The following is a 27,171-nucleotide window of genomic DNA, read 5'->3' on the forward strand; positions in this document are numbered from 1 at the left end:
ATTTGGCACCCAAATGATGTCATATATAAAAATATACATATTCAAAATACAAAACAAATCATATATACAGAAAGTATATTGGATAAGGAACTTGTGTATAAAATTAGGATTTAAAATGAGCATTATAAGATAGTTTAAAACGGTATTAAATGAAGTCATGTGACATGTTATGGGACATGTAGTAAGTTTAGAGGGGACGTGGTTTGACGGCTGTAGGGCCCAAACTGTCAGAAATATCATAAATGATAGTGATACAGTGTGAGAAAAGAAAGACATAGGGGGCGTCATTACGACCACTGGCTGGGTGGGATTATGAATAAGAGAAAGCAGATCGAGCTGCTCCGTAGGGAAGGGGTGGTTAGTGAGGAAGTGGGCGCAGTTTTCGGCCATGGGTCAGTGGGAATTGTGGGATATGTAGTAATAGTGCAGCAGATCGAGCTACATGATTATAGGGAAGTGTACATTGAAGAGGGGGCATGGAAAATATGCCAGGAAGGCTGATCATAAGAATACATAGTAACAGGATCTAAATATATAAAAAAAAAGAGGAAAAGCAAGTTGTTTTGATGTTAAAAAAAATCTAACTATAATGCCCACAATAATATAGTGATAGAGTGGTTAGGAGATAGGAGGCTTAGGTCTTATTTCCTAATTGGGAGGGGAAAGTGCATGAGTGGTGTACTGGTATTTTCTGGGGAAACTTTGTTGTGGTTTGAGTGGCTAGAAAACATATTTTTTTTGTTTTTGTTTTTTGTTTTTATTAATTATTTATAAGTTTAAGCCCTGCAGACACAGCTGGAGTGTCTTTACTGGTGCACAGATCCTAAGTGGTGTTCCCTTATGTATCTGATTATTTGTTTGATTTGTACAATAGTTGAATATGTGGAAAATACATATAATACACATAATACATAAGAGGAATAATAATAATAAAAAAAGAGGACATTCCCTCCATAAGACTGTTGGCTATCCCACTGGCAAGGCTTGCACGAGGAATCTTTTTGGAATGATTTGTGGTTTAAATTGGACTTTGTTTTGAAGATATATTTCTCAGAACCTACTTTTTTATTTGGCGCAACCTTTCTCTTTTAACTTCTGTATTATTCCTACTAGTAGGGCTTAGAGGGAAACCTACCCTAGGTGTGCTGCCTTTTAATATAGTATTGGTTTATCTAGCACTGTTTCCTTTGTTTTGTATTGTACCATGGATTCATTGGAGTTTATGTTTGCTGTACACAACAGCTTTGAAACACAACTCAGGAAGAGGTGCAAAGCCAATGACCCACTCATGGACAGTCATTTCATTGTTAATTCAACTCATCAGCATGAGGTTTGTTACTGGCTTGCTATGAAGGATTGGCGTTACTTGTGAAGCACATAACAGCAGTTGTGGTGGGGAAAAACGTGTGGGTGAAAACCCCTTCCACCAGAAATAAGTGAATACAGGGGAATACCTGAAGAATTTAGCACCTGGGGCGGACCTTATATTTGCACCTTCCCCCCCCACAGACACATAGGTATACACATGCAGATACATAGAAACACAGTCATGCACAGATACAGACAAACACTGACACATACAGATAGAGACACACAGACACACACACTGACACATGTACAGAGACACATAGGCTCAGACACACATACAGATACAGACATACAGATACACTGACACACAGATACACACAGAGACACACTGATAAACAGACACACATACAGATACACAGACACACAGGTATAAGTGTGTGTTTATTGTATGCAGTGTGTGTTTGTGTAGTGTATGTGTTTGTGTACTGTATGTAGTGTTTGTGTGTGTGTGTGTGTGTATAGTGCATGCAGTGTGTGTGTGTAGTGTATGCAGTGTGTGTGTGTAGTGTATGCAGTATGTGTGTCTGTATAGTGTGTATGCAGTGTGTGTAGTGTGTATGCTGTGTGTGTGTGTATAGTGTGTATGCAGTGTGTGTGTGTGTGCAGTGTGTGTGTTTGTATAGTGTGTATGCAGTGTGTGTGTATAGTGTGTATGCAGTGTGTGTGTTTATGGGTATAGTGTGTATGCAGTGTGTATAGTGTGTATGCAGTGAGTGTGTATGCAGTGTGTGTGTTTATGGGTATAGTGTGTATGCAGTGTGTATAGTGTGTGTGCAGTGTGTGTGTTTATGGGTATAGTGTGTATGCAGTGTGTATAGTGTGTATGCAGTGTGTGTGTGTCTGAGTATAGTGTGTATGCAGTGTGTGTGTGTCTGAGTATAGTGTGTATGCAGTGTGTGTATAGTATGTATGCCCTCCCCCCTTTTTGTATGCCACTGAGTGGGTGGTTAATACATTGTTAAACACAATTCTGCACACACCAGTCAAGCCATAGGGTTTGCTTTCCCTGCAGAAATCTCACTTTAACAATGCTCTCAAAGCTGTTGAATACAGCAGCACGGGTCCTAAGAGAGAAGGTCTGTATTCGGAAGTGAGAGCTGTCTCCATAACTACATACATGTTAAAATACTTCAGGGCTATTTACTAAAGTGATAATTCTAAGTGAATTCCAAAATTAAGGCTAGAGTGTGGTGGAATCTCGGTAAAAATAAATTTAGTAGGCCGAGATTACCACGTGGCATGTGTACGTGCATATGCTGACATATCGGTCGGTTGGTTACACGTGGCAAGATACGATCAGTAGTGTACGGAGCATGTGCAAGAATACCGGATGTAGTATTCCCCTCCTCCATTGTGCTGGACAAGCCATGCGGTCAAGCAGGAAGTTAATTCTTATTTGTTTTGATTGGTCAAGAGAATGTGCGGGTGGAGCTTAATATGGGAGGAGTTATGTGCCTATATAAGGAGCCTGCACTATTGTCCGGGGCTCAGAACTTGTTGTATTTTGGTGACATTAGTCCCTCTGAGTCCCGATCGGTGAACCGAATAAAGAATCTCTTCCTTCCTGAAGAAACCTGTGTCCATCTCTCTGTGCTTGGCTTCCATCAGTTTCTCCGGTATCATTTGGTGCATTGGCCGGGAAACTCATCGTTCAACGGTAGCTGAGAAGCAGAGGCGTGAGACGGTCTATCTTTGCCCACGTTCTCTACGGCAGCACCCCTGAACTTCTGCGTGGACCTCCCTTCGTCTCGGCGCCACTGGTCTGTTGTCCAGGAGATCATCGGCCTCTGCGTAGAAAGTGCTGGGGTGTCCCCGCCGATGAGTGTGAACTCAGGTTCAGGAACGAGGAGGTAACACGACCGCTGTTTTAGATGGCGGACCCAATAGGGGTATACCGATTGTGCGGTAGGCCCATAAGGGGTTATTTGTGTACGGAATCTGCCCCCTCTGTCGGAGGGAAGGAGCGAAGGCGCACCACTCAATTGAACGCTCTTTAGTAAGACCGTTTAATTTGGTTTGGAGTCAGGCGGGGTTCTGTGTAAATAGCCCTAGCCGGCCACCGGTGTCTTGTCTAGACTAGCGTTCTAGGGTGTACAATTTGTTCGCTAGGTCGCAGGGACCGGGAGACTAAGCGGCGTCTGTGTAAATTCGTCCGCTAGCTCTCAACCTATCTTGGCTAAGTGGGAAGGCGTGTAAATTTGGAACCCACTAGACTTTTGATAGAGTAGATAGACTAAAAGGGTTCTGTTGTAAATTCCGCCCTCTAGTTCGCTATATGTGGTGCTTGGGCAGCGTGGCTAACCAAAACGGATGTAGATAGTTTTAGGTAGTCCATCAAGGTACTGGCCAATAGATTAGTTGGGAACTGTATATGTGATAAAGATTGTTTAGTAGCGTGTATATCTTGTTAGATAGCGTGAGCTCTGCCGTCTAGCGAGAGTGTTAATAGTGTGTTGCTGTATTATAGTGCACGGTACCATAACCCTGTATATTTGCTGACACTGTATATAAATACTAATAATTGTCGTCTATTGCATGTCTAACACCATAACCACTAATAATTGTATTGTGACCTTAAATTGTACTTGACCTATGCTAACCGTACTGTAACTGCTGTATGTTATAGACGGGTACTGGGGTATGTTATAGACGGGTAATTCATATATAGGGAATTATAGCGTGGGTGACTGTATAGTTTCGCCAAAGGGCATAGTATCTATTATTTAGTGACTGGTGTAACAGCTGTGTGTGTACGGGAATTCCCTGAGTGTTTTTTATTGTGTACGTTTCACTTGGTAACTGTACCATGTGGTGCTGTTGCCGAGGGAACGGGTGTGACCGTTGAATAGAGTGCGTGTGTAGTATTCGTTGGAAACAACGCTCCATTGCTAAGTATGGGCGCGTCGGACTCGACGATTTTGGATCCCTTAGGATGCATGTTAAAGAATTTTAAAAAGGGATTTACAAAATGTGATTTTGGGGTTAAAATGTCTCCTGCACGTCTGATCACTTTGTGTACTAGGGAATGGCCTACTTTGGTTGCCGCATGGCCGCCGCGTGGCAGTTTAGATCCAAATCTGGTACAGCGTGTACACGTGGCTGTATCAGGTAGGCCTGAACTTTACGGACAGTTTCCATACATTGACTGTTGGAGGCAGGCCGTAAATGACTCGCCAAGATGGGTCCGAATATGCCACGAGGAGCAATGTCGCCTCATGGTGGCCAGGACTCGGTTGTCCACTAGGGCCATGGTTACGCCCATTTTGGACACGCCCCCTGAGTCCGAGATCCCTATGCCGCCCCCTTACTCCTCCTCCACAGGAAGAGGAAGGGGAAGTGATACAAGTACAGGAAGTTCCACACCCCTTCCCCCATTGTCCCCATCTACTTCCTCCTCCAGTTCATAGCCCATCCCCCTCCTTACTAAACCTCCCCTTCCGGTACCAACCCCCGTTAAGCTCACCTATCCTGATTTGGCGCCACTTCAAGCTTCCGGTCAGGCTTCCTCTAGCCCGGCTCGGAATATTCTATTCACCGACCTTCCCCACAATCAAGCTTCTACATCCTCATGCCTTACTACCCCTCGACCGGAACCCCTAACCGACGCCCCTCAACAAGCCCTGTAATAACCCGACAACTGACCGGTACCCAAAAACCTAAAAATTATCAAATGCCACTCCGTTTGACTCCTGGGTCAGCATACCTTAATGATTTAGGTCAAATGGTGTATGCTGACTCAATCTTCGTATATATGTCCCATTCACAACTACCGATCTCTTGAATTGGAAAACCCATAATTCCTCGTATACTGACAAACCACAAGCCATGACTGACCTGTTCACCTCGATAGTCCAGACGCACAATCCAACTTGGGCTGATTGCCAGCAATTACTAATGACATTATTTAACAACGAGGAGAGGACTAGGATAAACCAAGCGGCCATTAAAGCGCTGGAAGAAGAAGCCCGTACATTAAACCAAGCTAATCCAGCAGCATGGGCCGCAACTCATTATCCTAATGCTGATCCCGAATGGGATGTCAATGGCGCAGACATGGTTCACTTAAAAGCCTATAGAGACGCTATAATTGCTGGCATGAAAGCCGGAGGGAAGAAAGCCATAAATATGTCCAAGACGGCTGAGGTGATACAGAAAAGTGATGAAGCTCCCAGTGTCTTTTATGACCGATTATTGGAGGCATACCGCTTGTATACCCCCTTTAATCCGGAAGCCACTGAGAATTCCCAAATGATAAACTCTGCCTTTGTCAGCCAAGCCTACGGGGATATTAAGCGCAAGCTACAGAAGTTAGAAGGGTTCGTAGGAATGTCTATCACCCAACTAATGGAGGTAGCTAATAAGGTATATATGAATAGGGAATCAGAGAGTAAGAAAGAGGAAGAGTGCAAGATGCGTAAAAAGGCAGATATGCTAGCGGTAGCGATCGCAGGCGTAGATAGACGGGGCCCGGATAGAGGCGATAGCAAGTGGAATAGGGAACCCCTGAGTAGGAATCAGTGTGCGTATTGTAGAGAAGAAGGGCATTGGAGAAGCGAGTGTCCAAAAAGAGAGCAGTACGAGAGAGACCAACCCAGGGCAGGATATGGAAATTTTAGAGGCAGAGCGAGAGGTAGAGGAGGCCCCGGAGGGAGTAATAGTAATAACAGAGGAAGTGTTAGGGAAGACAGATATTATCCCGCAGCGCAAAGGTCCCGTGATAGAGAAGATAGGGACTTTGTAGGATTGGCTGACACGGTCATGGAGGACTATTGATACCGACCGGGCTCCATCCCCCTTGGTCGAGCGGAGCCTATGGTCGATGTATCAATAGGGGGAAAAAGGAGTGCATTCATGATTGACACTGGTGTTGAACATTCGGTGGTGACTGACCTAGTTGCTCCTCCATCTGGAAGAACTATTACCGTAATAGGAGCAACTGGAAGGAGTGCTGCAAAACCGGTTCTTAAAAGTCGACTCTGTACATTGGGAGGCCACGTAGTAAAACATCAATTCCTTTACATGCCTGAATGTCCAGTCCAATTGCTGGGACGTGATTTGCTATCCAAATTACAAGCGCAGATTACGTTCCTACCAAACGGAACAACATCCTTAAAGTTTAATGGACCTTCAGGTATTATGACATTATCTGTACCAAAGGAAGAAGAGTGGCGACTTTATACAGCATTGACTAGCCAAAACCCTAAGAGTGATGAATCCTTATTCAACATACCAGGAATTTGGGCAGAGAACAACCTACCAGGACTGGCCACAATATTCCACCTATTCGAATTGAACTAAAACTTGGGGTTTATCCAGTGAGCCTACGGCAATATCATATCCCGCAGAAGGCTAAGAAGAATATTCAATCTTATCTGGATAAGTTCATACGGTATGGTATCCTAAAATTCTGTACTTCCCCCTGGAACACCCCATTGCTGCCTGTTCAAAAGCCCGGTACAGATGAGTATCGCCCTGTGCAGGACTTGAGAGCAGTCAATGATGCGGTTGTAAGTATACACCCAGTTGTGCCCAATCCGTATAACCTGCTTGCTTTAATTCCGGGCGGGGCCACCTATTTTACAGTCTTGGACCTCAAGGATGCCTTCTTTTGCCTCCGAATTGCTGCAGAAAGCCAATGTATCTTTGCTTTCCAATGGGAAAATGCTGTAACGGGCTCGAAACGCCAGATGACTTGGACGAGACTGCCCCAAGGGTTTAAAAATTCACCTACCTTATTTGGTTCAGCTTTAAGTCAAGACTTACTGGATTTCTAGTCCATCCCAGGAGAGTGTGTACTATTACAATATGTAGATGACTTGTTGATAGCCGCAGTCACAAGAGAAATATGTCAGCAAGCAACACACGATCTACTACACATTCTCTGGAAGGCAGGATACAAGGTGTCTAGGAAGAAGGCTCAGTTGTGTCTGCCAACTGTCAAATATCTGGGATTCCATATCTCTGAAGGTCAAAGAATAATGGGGCCAGAGAGAAAAGAAGCTGTGTGCCAAATACCAATACCCAAGAATAGAAGACAAGTGCGGGAGTTCTTGGGGGCAGCAGGCTTCTGTAGGATATGGATTCCCAGTTACGCGATATTGGCAAAACCTCTGTATGCAGCTATCAAGGGTACAGAACATGACCCCTTCTTATGGACTCAAGAACAGCAAACGGCATTTGAAGATGTAAAGAAGGCTTTGATGAGTGCCCCAGCATTAGGTCTACCTGATCACACACGACCATTCTACCTGTATGTACACGAGCAAAGAAGAATGGCTGTGGGAGTATTGACACAGTACTTGGGATCATGGCAAAGACCTGTTGCCTACATGTCTAAGCAGCTGGATGCAGTGGCCAGTGGTCTTCCACCTTGTCTAAGAGCCGTAGCTGCAGCCGCCCTGCTGGTAGCTGAAGCCGACAAAATCACTCTGGGTCAAGAACTTTATGTACGAGTCCCACACGCAGTACAGACGTTGTTGGATTACAAAGGCAATCATTGGTTCAGTAACAGCCGTATGACCAAGTATCAAGCAATGTTGTGTGAAAACCCAAGAGTGCATTTAGAGACTGTCAATACCTTAAATCCAGCTACCCTTTTGCCACAACCTACTGAAAGTCAACACGATTGTTTGGAGGTGATGGATGAAGTATTTTCAAGTAGACCAGATCTTCGTGACTTTCCCATCCAGAACCCTGATGTCCAATACTATACGGACGGCAGTAGTTATGTGAAAGAAGGGATTCGCTATGCAAGATATGCGGTAACGACGATAGACAAGGTGATAGAAGCTCGGCCACTGTCAAAAGGAACATCAGCACAGAAGGCAGAATTGATAGCACTGACACGAGCGTTACAATTGGCTGAAGGTTTAAGAGTGAACATCTACACGGACTCCAAGTATGCGTTTTTAACCACTCATGCCCACGGAGCTTTGTATAAAGAAAGAGGACTATTGAATTCAGAGGGCAAAGAAATCAAGTACGCAGCTGAACTACTACAACTATTGGAAGCAGTATGGGAACCGAAAGAAGTTGGTATTATACATTGTCGAGCGCATCTGAGAGGCGATGGTGATGTAACCAAAGGAAATCGGATGGCAGATAATGCAGCTAAGCGTGCCGCTGAATCAGGAAGACAGGAATATGTCGAACATATAGCTGCTCTTATACCGACTCCACTGTCTCAATGGACTCCAGTTTATACAGCTCAAGAAGAGGAGTGGTTAAAGACTGAACCTGGAAAGTACCTGGAGAACAAATGGTATCAGTTAGAAGATGGGAGAATAGTTATTCCAGCATCACTAGCGGTAGAAATTGTCCAAAACTATCACAACGGGACACATTCTGGAAGAGATAGTACAGAAGAATCTCTCAGAAAACTTTTCTACATACCCAGATTGTCCAACTTAACTCAAGCCATTGTACGAAGATGTGTAACGTGTGCTAAAAATAATGCAAGGCAAGGACAAGTAAAGCCACCAGGAGTTCAGTATATGGGGGGACTCCCTATGTCCGATCTACAAATTGACTATACAGTAATGCCTAAATCTGGTGGACATCGCTACCTACTAGTAGTTGTGTGCACCTATTCAGGCTGGGTAGAAGCATGTCCTACTCGTACAGAGAAAGCAGGAGAAGTAGTGCGATTCCTGCTACGAGAAATAATACCCCGATATGGACTACCCTGCTCTATAGGATCGGACAATGGTCCAGCCTTTGTTCACCAGTGCCTACAACAACTGACTCATATGCTTGGTATTAAGTGGAGACTTCATACGGCATATAGACCTCAGAGTTCTGGTAAAGTAGAAAGAATGAATAGAACTATTAAGAATCAGTTGGCAAAGATGTGTCAGGAAACCCAACTTAAGTGGAACGTTCTTTTGCCTATAGCTTTGTTGCGTATTCGAAGTACACCTACCAGAAGGATGGGTCTCTCTCTCTTTGAAATCATGTATGGGCGTCCACCTCCCGTACTTGGTAATTTAAGGGGGGATTTGAGTCAGTTGGGAGAAGGAATTACCCGGCAGCAGGTTGTAGAGTTGGGTAAAAAACTATGGAGGAGGTACAGAAATGGGTACAAGATAGATTACCTGTGAATATTTATCCCCCTGTTCATAGTTACCATCCAGGAGACCAAGTGTGGATTAAAGAGTGGAATAATGTACCGTTAGGGCCCAAGTGGAGAGGTCCTTATGTTGTTCTTTTGTCTACCCCTACAGCGATAAAAGTGGCCGAAGTGACTCCATGGATTCATCACTCCAGGGTTAAACCAGCAGCGGTAGATTCTTGGCAAGTTACACCAGATCCAGAGAATCCCTGCAAGATCCGGTTAAAGCGCACGACTCAGTCGGAGTGACGAGGAACCTTGTGGATTACAAATTTATTGTTTCAGAGATTGGTAAGTGAGTGTTTAGACGGCCATAATAAAGCCTGTCCGCTCACCGACGTGTAATTTAAAAGCCAGGAAAGTCTCGAAGGGACCCCTGTGAAGACGAGCAGAACTCCACTCCTTGCAGCCCTTACACCCTGGAAGCTGAGGTGCCATCGCACGGACGAAGACTGAGGATGCGGCCGGCGAAAGATGTGCTTATGATAATGTTTATTTATATGTCTTTTTTATATTCAGGAAGGTAGAGGTACCGACACTCCTAGCTGTGAGGTATGCATTAAGACTACAAGAACAGGTAACCATATTTCCCAGACCCTAATTTGGCATTCGCAGTATGAATGTAAAGGAGAAGTGTCTAGGTGTAGATACTTAAATATAGAGTATAGTGTATGCCATTTAGGAGTAGGAGAACCTAAGTGCTTCAATCCGGAGTATCAACCCCGTACAATTTGGTTGACTCTCAGGAATGGAGATCCTCAGGGGACCCTAATAAACAAAACGGTGTTAGAATCCGTACATTCTTCGGGTGTTCTGCTATTTGATGCATGCAAAGCAATATCAAGTGGTAGAAAGCCGTGGAATGTATGTGGGGATCTTAGATGGGAGAGAACGTATGGGTCTAATGATAAATATATTTGTCCCAGTAGTAAAAATAAGTATGTGAGTCCTAGATGCCCAAATAGAGAATATAACTTTTGCCCATATTGGTCTTGTGTGGGGTGGGCAACTTGGGGACAGACAGCAGACAAGGATATGATTGTGACTAAGTTGCCTACCAACCCATACTGTAAGTCTATGGAATGCAATCCAGTCCATATTCTTATAAATAATCCTGACCAATTCTTAGATAAATATGGTAACTTATTTGGGTTTCAAATATATGGGACGGGTTTATACCCTGGGACAATATTGTTTATAGGGATAGAGACCGATACTGTAACCTCCCAAACTCATCAGGTATTCCATTCCTTTTATGAAGAGATGAGTGTAGATAATAAGATCCCCCATAATGCTAAAAACCTGTTCATAGATTTAGCTGAGAGTATTGCCGGTAGTCTTAATGTAACCAACTGCTATGTGTGTGGAGGTACTAACATGGGAGACCAATGGCCTTGGGAAGCAAAGGAGGTAATGTCCGGTTCTGAGGCAGTTGAACAACTAATATCCTCACAAGCCGATTATCAGATGAGTGTTAGAGGTAAATCTGAGTGGAGATTAAAGACCTCCATCATAGGTTATGTTTGCATAGCAAGGAAAGGAAAAATGTTTAATACTTCTGTAGGAGAATTAACTTGTCTAGGGCAAAAAGCTTATGATGATGATACAAAGAATACAACTTGGTGGTCGGCTTCAAATGTCTCAGAACCATCTAACCCGTTTGCAAGATATGCCAATTTAAAGGACGTATGGTTTGACTTATCCATCACATCTAGTTGGAAAGCCCCAGCAAATTTGTACTGGATCTGTGGTAAGAAGGCCTATTCGGAATTGCCACAGAACTGGGAAAGGGACATGTGTGTTAGGTATGCTCAAACCATCCTTCTTCTTGTTACCTATTGAAACAGGTGAGACTTTGGGAGTTAAAGTCTATGATGTGAATCATAGGAAGAAAAGGGGACCCATAGAGATAGGCGCCTGGGAAGATGATGAATGGCCTCCCCAGCGTATTATAGACTACTATGGGCCAGCCACGTGGGCAGAGGATGGTACTTTCGGATATAGAACCCCAATTTATATGCTCAACCGCATTATAAGGTTACAGGCGGTGGTTGAGATAATTACTAATGAGACCTCACAAGCGCTCAATCTTCTAGCGAAGCATAATACCAGGATGAGAACAGCAGTTTACCAAAATAGATTAGCCTTGGATTACCTATTGGCAGTAGAGGGAGGCGTATGTGGGAAGTTTAATCTGAGCAATTGCTGTCTTCAAATAGATGACGAAGGGCAAGCAATAGCTGAGCTTACTAGCCATATGGTTAAACTAGCGCATGTGCCTACTCAGGTATGGAAAGGGTATAATCCAAGTAGTTGGTTTGGTAACTGGTATGAGCAGTTTGGAGGGCTTAGGGCATTGGTAGGCGGAGTCATATTGATTTTAATGTTGTGTCTACTCCTGCCATGTCTTATTCCTTTTAGTAGTTAGGTCTGTGCAGAGCCTGATAGAAAATATAGCAGAGAGAAAGGCTGCAGCACAGATAATGGCCATATATAAATATGAGGCTCTAAATCAGGGAGAACCAATGCATGAAGAGGAGTGTTGAGGGATTCACATCATGGAAAAGTCTGGTCTGATTCATGGTAACCTGAGGTGTATGCAAACCAAGGTTAAGTGATGCCTCAAGTAATTGTAAAATATCAGAGGCATCAAAGGGGGGAATGTGGTGGAATCTCGGTAAAAATAAATTTAGTAGGCCGAGATTACCACGTGGCATGTGTACGTGCATATGCTGACGTATCGGTCGGTTGGTTACACGTGGCAAGATACGATCAGTAGTGTACGGAGCATGTGCAAGAATATCGGATGTAGTATTCCCCTCCTCCATTGTGCTGGACAAGCCATGCAGTCAAGCAGGAAGTTAATTCTTATTTCTATTGATTGGTCAAGAGAATGTGCGGGTGGAGCTTAATATGGGAGGAGTTATGTGCCTATATAAGGGGCCTGCACTATTGTCCGGGGCTCAGAACTTGTTGTATTTTGGTGACATTAGTCCCTCTGAGTCCCGATCGGTGAACCGAATAAAGAATCTCTTCCTTCCTGAAGAAACCTGTGTCCATCTCTCTGTGCTTGGCTTCCGTCAGTTTCTACGGTATCAAGAGTAGCCAAACTGAAAGCATAGCTGATTTAGAGAATGTTTACAGTTTGACTATTTTGGTCTTAAATTTAAAATTCAATTTGAATTCACTTTGAATTCTCACTTTAGCAAATAACCCTGTCTGCCTTATTCCCCCCTCATAAAATAGTCAAGTCTTACATTTTACAGGGACTGAAAAATGTTTTAGGACATTTGACTAAATGAGGGAATTTATGGTGACATTTGTTCAGTCAACGTCTTAAGTTTTTGACAATCATTTAACATTTTATTAGAGGGAATGCAATTTAAGCCCATGACATGCAACTATAACCTAATGGGTAAATACATGTATTACTGATGAATCTGGTTATATTCATATTGTAGAACTTTCAGCAGAATAAAATAACTTATATCCATGGCTAAATAAGAATGCATATTGAAAGAGTATTGTTTTTTTGTTTGTTTGAGTAAAGTTTATGACTGAACATTCTACTTTTAAATGTAACTTTATTGCTGGGGAATACTATACAAGTTTAAGAGTGATGCTCATATTTCATTATTGAAAAATATTGTTCTTTTTTTTGGGGGGGGGGGAGAAATGTGATGTTCTTTGCAATGTTTACAATAGTACAAGTCTGGAATATATATTATTATTAAAGTGTTTGGGGGGGTTGTGTTGTGTCCTCATGGACTATGTTCATAGTTTCCTGCATCCTATTTCAAATACTGCAGTTTTGTAAATGGACCATGGGTCCAAAAAATGGATCAAATCTATTTATCATTCTTTGTTGTGGACAATATGCTGGTTTCTGTGATCAAATTGTGTGAAAATGTCATTGCCAGGGGTGGATAAGTCAAATTAATTTTCAGAGTTGAATGTGCCAGTTTTTTGGTCATCTTCATTTCTGCTTGCAAACCAACCATGCAATAATGCTCAAAGAGAAAAAAGCTTATGGGTAGGATCTAACTGAGGGTTGGCTCACAACCACTCCGTAGCTATGCTACCACCTCAAAAGAAATATGATGTTGGTGAGATGATTAGTAATGTTAGCAACAGTCAGTTCCCTGATACAACTGGACTAGATACAAATGGTCTGGCTAATTTTATACAGTAAACTTGGAGTGGATACCCTAAAAATAAAATGCTTTATTTAGCAAAATACAAATAGAAAACGTACAAAAAAAAAAAAACAACAGTAAAAAGAGAAAAAAAAATACTCAAAAAAGCAAACAATGGAGCAGGAGAATAACTGTCAAATGTTAAAGGGACACTATAGTCACCAGAACAGCTACAGCTTATTGTATTTGTTCTGGTGAATATATTTTTTCCCTTCAGGCTTTTTGCACATTTTGTTTTGAGAAAATTCAGTGTTTACATTGCAGTCAAGGAATACCTCCACTGGCCACTTCTTATGTGGCTACTAGAGGCACTTCCTGGGTCAGTGGTGCACAGTGTGCAGCACTGCCATTCAGTGTCTCCACCCTCTGCATGGATACACTGAACTTTCCTCATAGAGATGCATTGATTCAGTATATCTATATGAGGAGATGCTGATTAGCCAGGGTGGCGTTTGGCTCCACCAAACTATCTCACCTCCTTGGCAAACGCAGCCAATCCAATGTTTTCCTATGGAAAGCATTGTGATTGTCTCAAATCATCTCTACTGATGATGTAATCCAAGAAGGCAGAACAAGGGCAAAGCCAGCTTAATAGTCTGGAATAATGGTATGATTTTACTACATTTAGAGTGGCAAAGGAGGTCAGAGGGGCTAAATAGTGATTTTAACACTATAGGTTCAGGAATACATGTTTGTATTCTTGACCCTATAGTGTTCCTTTAAAGGCTGAATGCCTTCTGCATCTGCACATACAGTTTCTCAAAAGCATACGACTGATTTATATTTTTAGAAATAAATATGTTCTTGTTTTTCCTTATAAATTACCTTATTACAGCCTCCAGAATGTAGCATACAACATTACAAATTAAACTAGTACCTCTTCTAATGGTGGATTTCCCAGATATTGATGCCTTTTACAACTACAAGAACTGTGACTATTACATGATATGGTCTTTATCGGAGACCTTTAACACTACAGAATTGAAGAAGTCATAGAAGAATCTAAATATAAATATTTCTTCTTCTTACTTGGCACTTAACACAGAGATGGAATATTGGCATATAAATACATTACATGCGGGTTTCTAAGAATTATTGCGCCTTTGGATTTTTTCACTTTATAGAATTTTGTTCTTTTGCATTTGTATGTTTTTTGTTGCACTTTTACTCTAATAATAGACAATATAGTCTTTTGACAATACTAGCACTGGTATCACACTGTTATATTCTACACCTGTATTGTTACTGAGAGTGTGGCATGATGCTCCAGAATAAGTGGTTGTGATGCTGCAGTTAAAGGTGCAATCTCTGAAATCAATGTATTGTTTCCTATTGTTATATAAGTTGCACTCCTATTGTTGGATGTGTATGTATCGCACCACTATGTAAGAGAAATAGGAAGATTCTATGAATTCCCAGTGAACTCACTTACTGATCCTTCTGTGTATTTCAAAGACAAAGACAAGATTTTTTTTATGCTGTCTGATATACCAGCGTGGTACAATGGGCTACATTTGAGTGCACTAGTTTCACTCTCTAGATTATTACTATCCAATTTTCTTCCTGTTTACTCACATATGTAAGAAGGCTTGACCCTTAAGTATTGATACAATGGTAAAGGGTTTGATTTAATTTCTTTTTAAAGGAGATTGGTGCAGGAGGATGAGAAATTTACCCCTAAATTACTATTTATGCATAACCCTCAATACATTTAGGATTTCATAATTTCTTTCTTATTTTGGATTAAAGGAACACTCCAAACATCATAACAAGTACAACTGCTGTATTAGTTGTGGAAACAGGAGAGCCTTGATGCTGTCCAACCCAATTGAAAGCAGTCAAGCTATTTTAGAATGGTTTGACTTCTTACTTGTTGTCTGTTGGACGCTGCACTCTGCCCAGTCATGGCTATGGTGGTTGGAGTGTTCTTTTAATCCAAGATTAAATTCCAAGGGTTTTACAATAACTACCATGTTAAAATTTGCTGTGTTGATGGAGTTCCAAGATGGCATCTGGTCATGTAGCTTGGGAATTCCAAGATGACCACCAATCAGAGACCACGGATCATGTACTTTCAGAAGCACCAAGATGGCTGCTGACCATGTGCTTCAAAGAGCATCAGGGTGGACAATAGTTATGCGTCCTGGTGTATCCAAGTTACACTAACAACAAAGATACTGGAAGCCTGCATAAATGTGAAAGCATTAAAAAACCAACCCTTTAATTTTGTACAGCTATAATTTAGATTATTAGCTGCATCCAGTGGCGGATCCAGAGCCTGATCTCGGGAGGGGCACTTGTAGATTATTTAAATAAATAATCCAGACACAATAACCACTACAGCTCAGTGTAGTGGTTATAGTGCCAATAATGCCAAGACCCCCTCCCGGAGTAAGTAGTCAAACTGTTTAAGAACTGTTTGACAACTTACCTGAGGTCCTCTGGGAAATGGGGCTGTAGTAGGGCAGAGGAGCAGTGGTATGTGTGAGTGGTGCAATGTGTGAGGGGTGCAGTGTGTGTGTGTGTGAGGGGGACAGTGTATTAGCAGTGTGTGTGTGTGAAGGTTGCAGTGTGTACGTGAGGGCGGCAGTATATGTCAGGGGTGCAGTGTGTGTGTGGGTCAGTATGGGTGTGTGACAGTTACAGTGTGTGTGTGGGGCAATGCATGTGTGTGGGGGCAGTGTGTTTATGGGGGGCAGTGTGTGTATGTGGGGGCAATGTGTGTATGTGGGGGCAATGTGTTTATGGTGGGCAGGGGCAATGTGTGTGTGTGTATGGGGGGGCATGGGCAGTGTGTGTGTGTGTGTGTGTGTGTATGGGGGCAGGGGCAATGTGTGTGTGTATGGGGGGCAGGGGCAATGTGTGTGTGTATGGGGGGCAGGGGCAATGTGTGTGTATGGGGGGCAGGGGTAATGTGTGTGTGTGTATGGGGGGCAGGGGTAATGTGTGTGTGTGTATGGGGGGCAGGGGCAATGTGTGTGTGTGTAATGGTGGCAGGGGCAATGTGTGTGTGTGTGTATGGGGGGCAGGGGCAATGTGTGTGTGTGTGTGGGGGGCAGGGGCAATGTGTGTGTGTGTATGGGGGCAGGGGCAATGTGTGTGTGTGTATGGGGGCAGGGGCAATGTGTGTGTGTGTGTGTATGGGGGGCAGGGGCAATGTGTGTGTGTGTGTATGGGGGGCAGGGGCAATGTGTGTGTGTGTGTGTGTGTGTGTGTATGGGGGCAGGGGCAATGTGTGTGTGTGTATGGGGGGCAGGGGCAATGTGTGTGTGTGTATGGGGGCAGGGGCAATGTGTGTGTGTGTGTATGGGGGGCAGGGGCAATGTGTGTGTGTGTGTATGGGGGGCAGGGGCAATGTGTGTGTAGAAGAAGGATAGGGGGGAGGGGGGGGGGCTTTTTTTTGTTTAATGTGTGTGTGTGGTTTTTTTTTTACATTTAATAATTAAAATTAATATAGAATGTATGTCCCCCCTCCCTTCTTACCTTTACTGGGAGGAGTGGGGACATCTTTCTTTCCCTGGTGGTCCCAGTGGTAGGAGTGAACTCTAGCCCGCGCTCCAGGGCTAGAGTTCACTCTCGCGAGATTTGGAGCGTTGCCGTGGTTACCGCGGCAACGCTCCAAATCTCGCGAGAGGAGGACCCGGAGGAGCTGCTGGTAACAGCTCCCGGGTCCTCTCTCCCTCCCCTGCCGGTCGGCTGTCAGTAATGTGCCTGCGCACTGATCACTGATCTCCCTCCCGGTCTGCAGGCACAATGCAGGGCTGGCACTTGGGCAATGTCAGCCCTGCATTAGCCGGCAGGGGAGAATCTCGGGGGGGGCAATTGCCCCGTTGCCCCCCCCCCCCTGGATCCGCCACTGGCTGCATCCAGTATTTTGGCAGAGATATATCCTAACAGTTGACCCCAAATGACAATCATTAAAGTGCAGCAAACGATAACTTTAATAAAAAGACGTGAGAAAAAAAAATATAACAAGTATTAATAAACACATGTAATGCTAACTAGACAATTATCTTATGCAGTACTAATTGTATATTTCCCATGATTGCAGTTAAAACATATTAAAGGCTATCCAAGCAATTTAATCTAAAGACAAGTCTACAGATTTATACTTAGTTTCCCAGCACCTTAGATGAAGATGAGGGTTTCTGCTGCTATGGGTAGATCAACCTTTATGTCCTTGGATAAAAAATATTGGCCTAGAGCACACACTTGCAACCTGAGAATTAAGTAGTAAAGCTGCCAGGACCTGTGAATAGGTCTATATTGCTACCATAGGCGTGCGCAGCCTATTGCATTAGGGTGTGCACCCTCAAGCACAAGCACACGCGGCGTGTATATATATATATATATATATATATATATATATATATATATACACACATATATACACACACACACAAAGCTGTGTGTGTGCTGTGTGAGGGTGCTGTTAGTGTGATGTGTGTGTGCTGGTAGTGTACTATGTGGGTGAGGGTGTTTGTGTGTATTCCATTCTTCCTTTCTACGTGTGCTTGGAAGGTCATCATTAATAATGTGGATCTTATAAAAAAAAAAAAAAGCCAGGAATGACTTCCTGTATGTTGGCATTGTTTATGAAACATTTTACATACAACTAAAACATAATACTGTCAGGGACAAAGCTATCACACCTACTCACGTACTTGGCATGTTGGATGTTTGCCATTATTTTACTTAGAATAGAGTGCCATAAAATAAGTCATATATGAGAGAAGGAATGTTTGTGAGCTTTTGTTTTTTTTTATTCATGAAGAAGCATGCATTTGGTGGTAAAGATGAACAGATGATGAAGCTTTTTTAATTTATTAATGAATCACCATATTTTGATCCACAGAGCACTGTAATTTATTTCACTATTGGCAAGATATGCAATGTATTTACTGTATGTAATATAAATATTATTAGTATAGAAAGTGAGGAGAAACATTTAGATTATGGTTACATTATATTAGAAAGGAACAATCAGAAAGAGGGAAAACAGGAAACAGGAGAATCAAATCACTGTACATTTTTTATGCTTCTTTACACCAGGTTTTTGTATCCAGGACTTTTCCACAGTAGTCTCTGTTTCTCAGCTTTCTTCTCTGGCAGAATCTAATTTCTATACATGTGAATCTTTTCTGTAACTCTCATTCATGTTTATTTCTTCCCACATCTCTTCTCTATTCAGTCTTTTCTCTTGTGTAGTATAATTTACTAAATGTTACCTACTCTCTTGCCAATCCTTACTCCCCAATCCTTTTTCTCTCAACACTGTTTGCTGTTTTAATTATCTTTATTGCTTTTACCTACAGTGAGTGAAAAAAAGTATTTGATCCCCTGCTGATTTTGAACGTTTGCCCACTGTCAAAGAAATGACCTGTCTATAATTTTAATGGTAAGTGTATTTTAACAGTGAGAGACAGAATAACAAAATAACTATCCAGAAAAACGCATGTCAAAAAGTTATAAATTGATTTGCATGTCAATGAGGGAAATAAGTATTTGACCCCTTCGACTTAGTAACAAAACCCTTGTTAGCAATCACAGAGGTCAGACGTTTCTTGTAGTTGGCCACAAGGTTTGCACTCATCTCAGGAGGGATTTTGTCCCACTACTCTTTGCAGATCCTCTCCAAGTCATTAAGGTTTTGAGGCTGATGATTGGCAACTCGAACCTTCAGCTCCCTCCACAGATTTTCTATGGGATTAAGGTCTGGAGACTGGCTAGGCCACTGCAGGACCTTTATGTGCTTCTTCATGAGCCACTCCTTTGTTGCCTTGACTGTGTGTTTTGGGTCATTGTCATGCTGGAATACCCATCCATGACCCATTTTCAATGCCCTGGCTGAGGGAAGGAGGTTCTTACCCAAGATTTGACGGTACATGGCCCCTGTACATGGTCCATCATCCCTTTGATGTCGTACAGTTGTCCTGTCGCTTTAGCAGAAAAACACCCCCAAAGCATAATGTTTCCACCTCCATGTTTGACAATGGGGATGGTGTTCTTGGGGTCATTGGCAGCATTCCTCCTCCTCCAAACATGGCGAGTTGAGTTGATGCCAAAAAGCTCGATTTTGGTCTCATCTGACCACAACACGTTCACCCAGTTCTCCTCTGAATCATTCAGATGTTCATTGGCAAACTTCAGAAGGGCCTGTACACGTGCTTTCTTGAGCAAGGGGACCTTGCAGGCACTGCAGGATTTCAGTCCTTGGCAGCGTATTGTGTTACAAAATGTTTTCTTGGTGATTATGGTCCCAGCTGCCTTGAGATCATTAACAAGATCCTCCCATGTAGTTCTGGGCTGATTCCTCACCATTCTCATGATCATTGAAACTCCACGAAGTGAGATCTTGCATGGAGCACCATACTGACAGTTATTGTGTGTTTCTTCCATTTGCGAATAATCGCACCAACTGTTGTCACCTTCTCACCAAGCTGCTTGTGTAGGTCTATAATCTTGTCCCTGACATCCTTGGACAGCGCTTTGGTCTTGACCATGGTGGAGGGTTTGGAATCTGATTGATTGATTACTTCTGTGGACAGGTGTCTATTATACAGATAACAAGCTGAGATTAGGAGCACTCCCTTTAAGAGAGTGCTCCTAATCTCACCTCGTTACCTGTATAAAAGGCACCTGGGAGCCAGATATTTTGCTGATTGATAGGGGATCAAATACTTGTTTCCCTCGTTGACATGTAAATCAATTTATAACTTTTTTGACATGCGTTTTTCTGAATTTTGTGTTTGTTGTTCTGTCTCTCACTGTTAAAATACACCTACCATTAAAATTATAGACTGGTCATTTCTTTGTCAGTGAACAAACATTCAAAATCAGTAGGGGATCACATGTATTTTTCCCTCACTGTATGTTTGACCTATCTTCATTTGCTTTTCGTTCCTTATAATAGCAATATAATCTTGCTTTTTTAGATTCTACTTTTGCTCACTATTCTCTAACATCTCACCTTTTTTCCATTCTTTACTCTTTAACTGTACTCATATCCTTCGTCTATCTCTCAATTTACTTATCTTACTCCCCAGATTCTGTTTTTTTTTATTCTCCCTATTTAGTCTGATGTTATATCATTCTATTGCATCTCCTGTCTCCTTCTCACTTCCTTCTCCACACATCCATTGTCTACTCTCTCTCTCATGATCAACTTATTTTCCTTGCTCTCTCTCTTTCCTGTCCTAACTGGTCCATGATTTTCTTTTCTTTAATAAACTTCTTAGTCTTATGTTTATCCTTCCTTACCACACCCTGTCCCCAGGTCCCTTTCGCATATACATTATTGCACTCACCTTTATTCCAATGGAATATTCATCCTCACCTGACTTGGTTTCCTGCTCTCTTCCTAATCTAGTATCTACCTATTGCTCTCTTTCTACTTCCAATAAAACATTGCTCTGTTCCCTTTTCCTACCTTCTCCTATCAGGATGGGTTGATTATCTCTGTGAGTGAAGCATGTGGTCTTCAGTGCTAGTGAGGACTGATCATTCTCAGAGATGTCTCTGGTCCTAGGCACATAAATAAGCCTTGATGCTATAGAAATTATTATATCAAAATCCACTGATGATGCTATAACTCGCGAAGTCTGCTAGCTTGTAACAGGTAACACTGAGATGATGTTTACAATCAGGAAATGGAGACAACATGCCTCATTTCTACACAATTGAGTAGTGGACTGACTCAAGAAACTTTTAAGAATGCTATTTGCAGCTGGAACTAAAACAAAAGATCTAGTCACCTAAATGTTATGCTGGTCTTCCTAACTGTTCTCAATAAAAACTAAAGAAGACAAACTGGTATTTTCCTAGGTACAAAAAACATGATCCCTGACATCTTTCATTTCATGCTCGGTGGACTAGTGTAACCAAGAGGAAATAATGTGGTTTCCTGATACTGATGTTCATGTTCAGGCTTTCACATAAGCGTTCCATGCTCTTCTTCCATAACTGTTCCTAGAAAACTGAAATATTAGCTTGAAAGGGAAGGATAATGTAAAGCCACATTTAAAGAGTCTGGAATGCATTTGGGATCCTCCATTCTCTGGTTTTGTCCCTCACCCAGTTATAAGGTCTGCATAACATTCATTTATAACAATGTGCATTTAGCTTCTGAAGATATCAATGACCACATTTATAGGAGAGTTCTAAAGAAGTATATAAAAAAGAAAGAAGGAAAACCTGTCATGTAGAACATAAAATACTATACATTTAAACCAGAATAATAAATGGTAGCATCAACAGAGAAGACAATGGTTTTTCATGTGCTTATCTTTCTTTTCTGTAAGTTTATATGAAATTTTTTTTAATGACAATTAATATATATTGTAATCAAGTCATAAAGGAAATGCACCCATTTATTGAAGAAGACTTACCTTAAGATAAAGTTCTATAAATTTATATGTTGCCAGCACATATGTAGACAATTTTTACTTTTCTACATACATTTCAAAAATAAACATCTCTTAAAAAAAACAACTAATTTTTTAGCCTAGGTAACATAACATATACATTTAATCTTAATACAGCGGTTCCCAAACCAGTCCTCAATGCACCCCTACCAGTCCAGGATTTAGTGATTACCCAGTTGTGTCTAAGGTGTTTTTAGAAAAGATCCTGGACTGGTAGGGGATCCTTGAGGACTGGTTTTGGAACCGCTGTGTTACTATGACTTTTTTAATATAGTATATGATATTCATATGTCAAGTCATACATATATTTTCACCAGGCTAATTTAAATGTCATATCAAATGACAATAACATGTCAGGGCTCTTGTATGTGTCTTTAAATACATATTCACTCTCATCAAAAAGCATTTTGGATTTTCAAAACAAACAAATTAAAGTTGCATTTAAAGGCGGAAACAGGTAGATTTTGATGATGTTTAGATTGTAAAAAAACATTGTTTATGTTGTGTACTATCCTGTTAATAATTCAAATCTAATCTAATCTTATTTTACAAGCTAAAAAGGCATAATTAATTTACAAACCTATATTTGTAAAAACAAAACAAATACATATTTTATTCAAGATCTATGTACATGACTCATACAGCAACAACAAAAGTCTATAAAAGCTTTTGAGCTTTTAAACATATTCTGTGTAATGGACAAGGCAGTTCCGTAATGTAGGATGACCTTGAATAACCATATATCTCAGCTAGAAACCTACTCAAGAGGATAGAAATACTATCAGCCTGAAGTAAAAAGACTTAGAATACAAATAAAATAAACATTTATTGTAGCACAGGCAGATCATTAGCAGAGATCTCATTAAATTAAATTTGCCAATTAAAGGTATATGTGCCAAACATAAAAAGATACAATATAATTTTTTTAAATCCAATGGATACGAAATGTTTAATTTTCTTTTTCGACTTGATACCTATCAGAAATAAAGATTATAATGTCTCCATATATAAACCATTCGTGTTACAAAATGTAGGGAATGTAAATTAAGCAGCTTTCACAGTAAGCAAACCAACACAGTTAAATTTGACATGGAGTAGAAAGAAATAATGATTACTTATCTGTCCCATAATCCTAAAATGTGTACCTAGCACACCATCTTTTTAGCGTGACATAATTTACATATACTTAATACATTTCAAAACAGAACTAATATTTATACATACTGTATTTTGTGTATTAAATAAAAAATAAAACAAAGAAAATATATTTTTTCATAGACATGTTACAATATAATAAAATAATTATTTTCTAAAGGTTTATGTTGGTACAAGAATTTCTTAATTTTAGTATTTATCCGACCTTAACCATTTCAGTAGTGAGATATTTTCTTTTTTATCACATAATGGAAAATTGTTTCCTATATGATAAAGAAAAAAAAAAAGAAAAATATATTTCTTAGCTCCATTTATTTTTTCACCCCAGTATTTTGGTTCCTTGTTTAAATGTATAATTTATTTCCCTATGTATGATACACAAGAACATTCAATATGTAATGCTAAAATACAGAGATATATATTTTTATGTAAAATATTAATACTAATGATAGGACTATAACCTTTACATTTAGCTCTTTTTCCCTAAGTGGTTTTAGTTTTTTGGAAAATATTCTTGGACTAAGTCAACTAGCTAGTAGATGCTATCATTACCCAACTCTGTTTATCGCCCTTTAGAATTCTTTTAGGTCTGAACATGTGCTGCAGTTGGTGACATAACCAACTGAGATAACTCTCTTCACTACATATCTCCCATAAACATCTTTATTATACCAAAATATGTCTTCAAAACAAAATATCAAATAGCCTTACTCAGACAAGCATATCTGCAAAATTGTAAATACCCTATCTAGATGTTAGATAAAGTATATTTTAGGGTACCTAAACTCGTTTTCTTAAATTAAAACATAACACATCCTTCAACAGTACAATATTTCTGTTTTAAAGTACATTTTTTGGCAGGAAAAAAAAAAGTGAATTACAGTTCCAAAAATATGGCACGTATTTACAATACAAATAAACAATAACATGGTAAAAGCTTAATAAACATATCACAGTGATTATAAAAAAAAAACCTGATTTGTCAAATAATGTAATTTATACCTGCACTACTACCTTGCATGGCAATTACATTAGATTAACTATCCCTTTTTACAAATTCCAGGATTCTAGAATTACATTTTCTTGATTAACAGTTCTGAACATATTAAAAGAATGTCTCTTTATTTTATTCTTTTTTTTTTTTTTTAGGGTACAAAACCAAGATTTGTTACACATAACAAGATCATAAATAATTATAGTAACAGGAATGACCCGTAAACTGTATTAACTTTACACACCTGACTGATGTTATGCAACAGTTTAATATGTGGTGGTTAAATAAATGACTTAGACACGTGTGTGTTGAATGTGTCAATGAATATAGCAGGAAATGATCCACAAATATTATTAAAAAATATGCTCTGATTTTTATTACAGTGATGGCATTTTTAATCAATTATTGCAATGAACGGTTCCCTAAAATGGTTAGAAAAAAGAACTGTGTGTTTTACGCTAATAAATTTGTATCAGTTTAAAAAGCAAGCATGTCATATCCTTTCGTTTTTTATTTGTTTGTTTTTTTCAAAGAAAAAGTAAATAATTTAATTTTCACAGGATTTACATGTTTATTATTTTTAATCACAGTTTTTCTTAAGAGATCTATTTCAATAAACTGGATATTCATCCGTTATATGTATGGAGATTCTCGAGATACTGGTTAGTAGTTTCAGCGACTTCTATAGCTATTTTCCTTCTTTGTTAGAACAGAGAGCACGTATTGTCCATTCTGGTCCAGATTTTTCACAGTTTAATGAGCTAATAGATGAGTTATTTTTTTTTTTTTTAGATTATAGTCCCGTCAAGATAAATTTGTTGCTGCTAGTACACTCTTTCCCACACCCTCCCCCCATAAAACTAAATTATGCATTTTTCCTGATATAAAATCTGAGTTTGGGTTTCCGAGCAGAGCTCATGCACACATTTTTGCTGATGATGTTTGGCGCATTTGAACGTACTTCCCGATCTCAGCAATAATTCTAGGTCTTCAGTGATTTATCCAAGATGTGACTCACAGTCTGTGCTGTTTTTCACTCACCAACAGTGTTTAATTAAGGCACTCAATAAATTATTTGGTTTTTATGGTAGGTCCGATGCAATTACAGCCAATCCTGAACTTTGTCTAAAAGCAGTTCCAGTGTGTACGGCCTTCGGGCAGTCGGGAGTCAAGACACGACCGTTTTCTCCTACACTCCCCGTTATGGATAATCTGGCTTTGTTTCTTATGGCTTCAGAAAAGGTCAGCTAAGAACCATGAAAAGAAAGAAAGTAGGAAAAGAATAATAAAATCATTACAATACCCGCTTCTTTAATGTGGTGTACTATAGATAAACATCAAGCTACTTAGATTTACATTAGACATCTGCATTTTTATGTTATATTTGTAAAAACATGGAAAAATGGACAAAATTGGAAAAACTAAAAAAAATTAAAGAATGTGGTTTAGCTAATAATATCATATAGTATTAGTTATTGGCTTATCTACATTTCATATGTTTTTATAGACTAGTTAGATGATTGCCCACTATTTGAATCCATTACTTTCCATAGTTCTAAGATGATTGAAGTACATAAATTAACCACTTAAGAGATGTATTGCAAATGAAAAAAAAACAATCCCTGAAAAACACAAAAAATGGATCTTACATTTTATTCTAAATTATTATCATTATTATATAATTAAATGCAATAATATGTAAACCTCAATCATTATACATAACTGTTAAAACATCTCTTGAAGAGTTATAGATTCCTTTACATATCATTTATGTATATGTTGATAAATGCAATAAAGTTTTTTTTTATTATTACAGAAATATAATAGAATTGATAACATCATTCAAAATGTTATGGCATATTTTTCAGTAAAATAAATGTATTGCGTGTGGGATGGATATGAAGATGAAAAAAAACCTCATCATTCACTGAAATTACATAATCCCTATGCATTATAGCATTCAGGATTTGACATGTGTCTATTCTTGCAGATATGAGATCAGGGAGAAAAAGTGAGAGAATTTCACACATCGAGCCCGACACCTGTGAAATCTGTCCAGGCTGCTAGTGGAGAAGGAGAGTAGATAGCAATGGTAGCAACTGAAGCAGTAACCTGGAAACAACTGCTGGAAAATAGCAGAGAGAAGTGCTCCAACCCTAATGGAAGCTCGATCGGCTGCCTTACCAAAAATGTCCACTACTACTACAGAATTCTACTGGGAATCCTTCATCGGAATGTTGACAAGTCTTTAAATAAGATAATGGAGAGGAAAAGATAAAGGGGAATTTTGGGAGTTAATGATGCAGGTACAATAGATGGAATAAGGGTTTCAGGGAGATAGTCTGCAAATGACATTGTGAAAATGAAACAGGACATGAATTAGGGTTGAACGAATATAAAAGTAAAGAGACTGAGAACAGAAGGCAATAAAATAAGGAGAAGAGTGTGGATGAATTAAAAAGTGGGAGATTAAGGCAATAGTTTATGGAAAAGAATATGTAGAATGAACAGCGGAAGGGTGATTTTATGGCCAAAGGAGGGATGAGAGTTTGCTTGGATGGGGAGATTTTGAAAGGGGAAATATTATACGGAGGGACATTTTGCGACAGATAAGAGATGACATGAAACTAGGAAGGATCTAATGAATAAGGAGAATGGAGATGGAACAAGACTATAAGGGAGGATTGAAAAAGTGTGGAAAGGGGAAAGGGAGGAGGGATGAATACATGAGGAATGAAAAGGCAAGGGGATATGGAAGTAGGAGGGAAGGGGCTGGGATGGAATTTAGAAGAGGTGAGGTGATTTAACCCCTTAAGGACCAAACTTCTGGAATAAAAGGGAATCATGACATGTCACACATGTCATGTGTCCTTAAGGGGTTAAAGGAAAATAACGGGATACAATGAGATTGGAGTACATAAAATT

The 27,171-nt window shown here is 40.2% G+C and overlaps 1 protein-coding gene across 5 annotated transcripts in view; it reads right to left on the reverse strand.

The window, feature by feature from the left end:
* Positions 1–23,821: 23,821 nt before the first annotated feature.
* GRIA4 (glutamate ionotropic receptor AMPA type subunit 4) overlaps positions 23,822–27,171 on the reverse strand; it is a 374,317-nt gene continuing 370,967 nt past the window's right edge. For 2 of the 5 annotated variants that reach the window (XM_063430303.1, XM_063430267.1), the window contains exon 16: positions 23,822–25,493. In XM_063430303.1, the coding sequence (XP_063286373.1) occupies positions 25,329–25,493 (165 nt within the window). In that variant the 3' untranslated portion in view covers positions 23,822–25,328. The remainder of the gene's footprint in view (positions 25,494–27,171) is intronic. The other 3 variants (XM_063430285.1, XM_063430276.1, XM_063430293.1) reach the window with 2 other exon arrangements.

Source organism: Pelobates fuscus, chromosome 1 (assembly GCF_036172605.1).
Source record: "Pelobates fuscus isolate aPelFus1 chromosome 1, aPelFus1.pri, whole genome shotgun sequence".
Taxonomy (NCBI): Eukaryota; Metazoa; Chordata; class Amphibia; order Anura; family Pelobatidae; genus Pelobates; species Pelobates fuscus.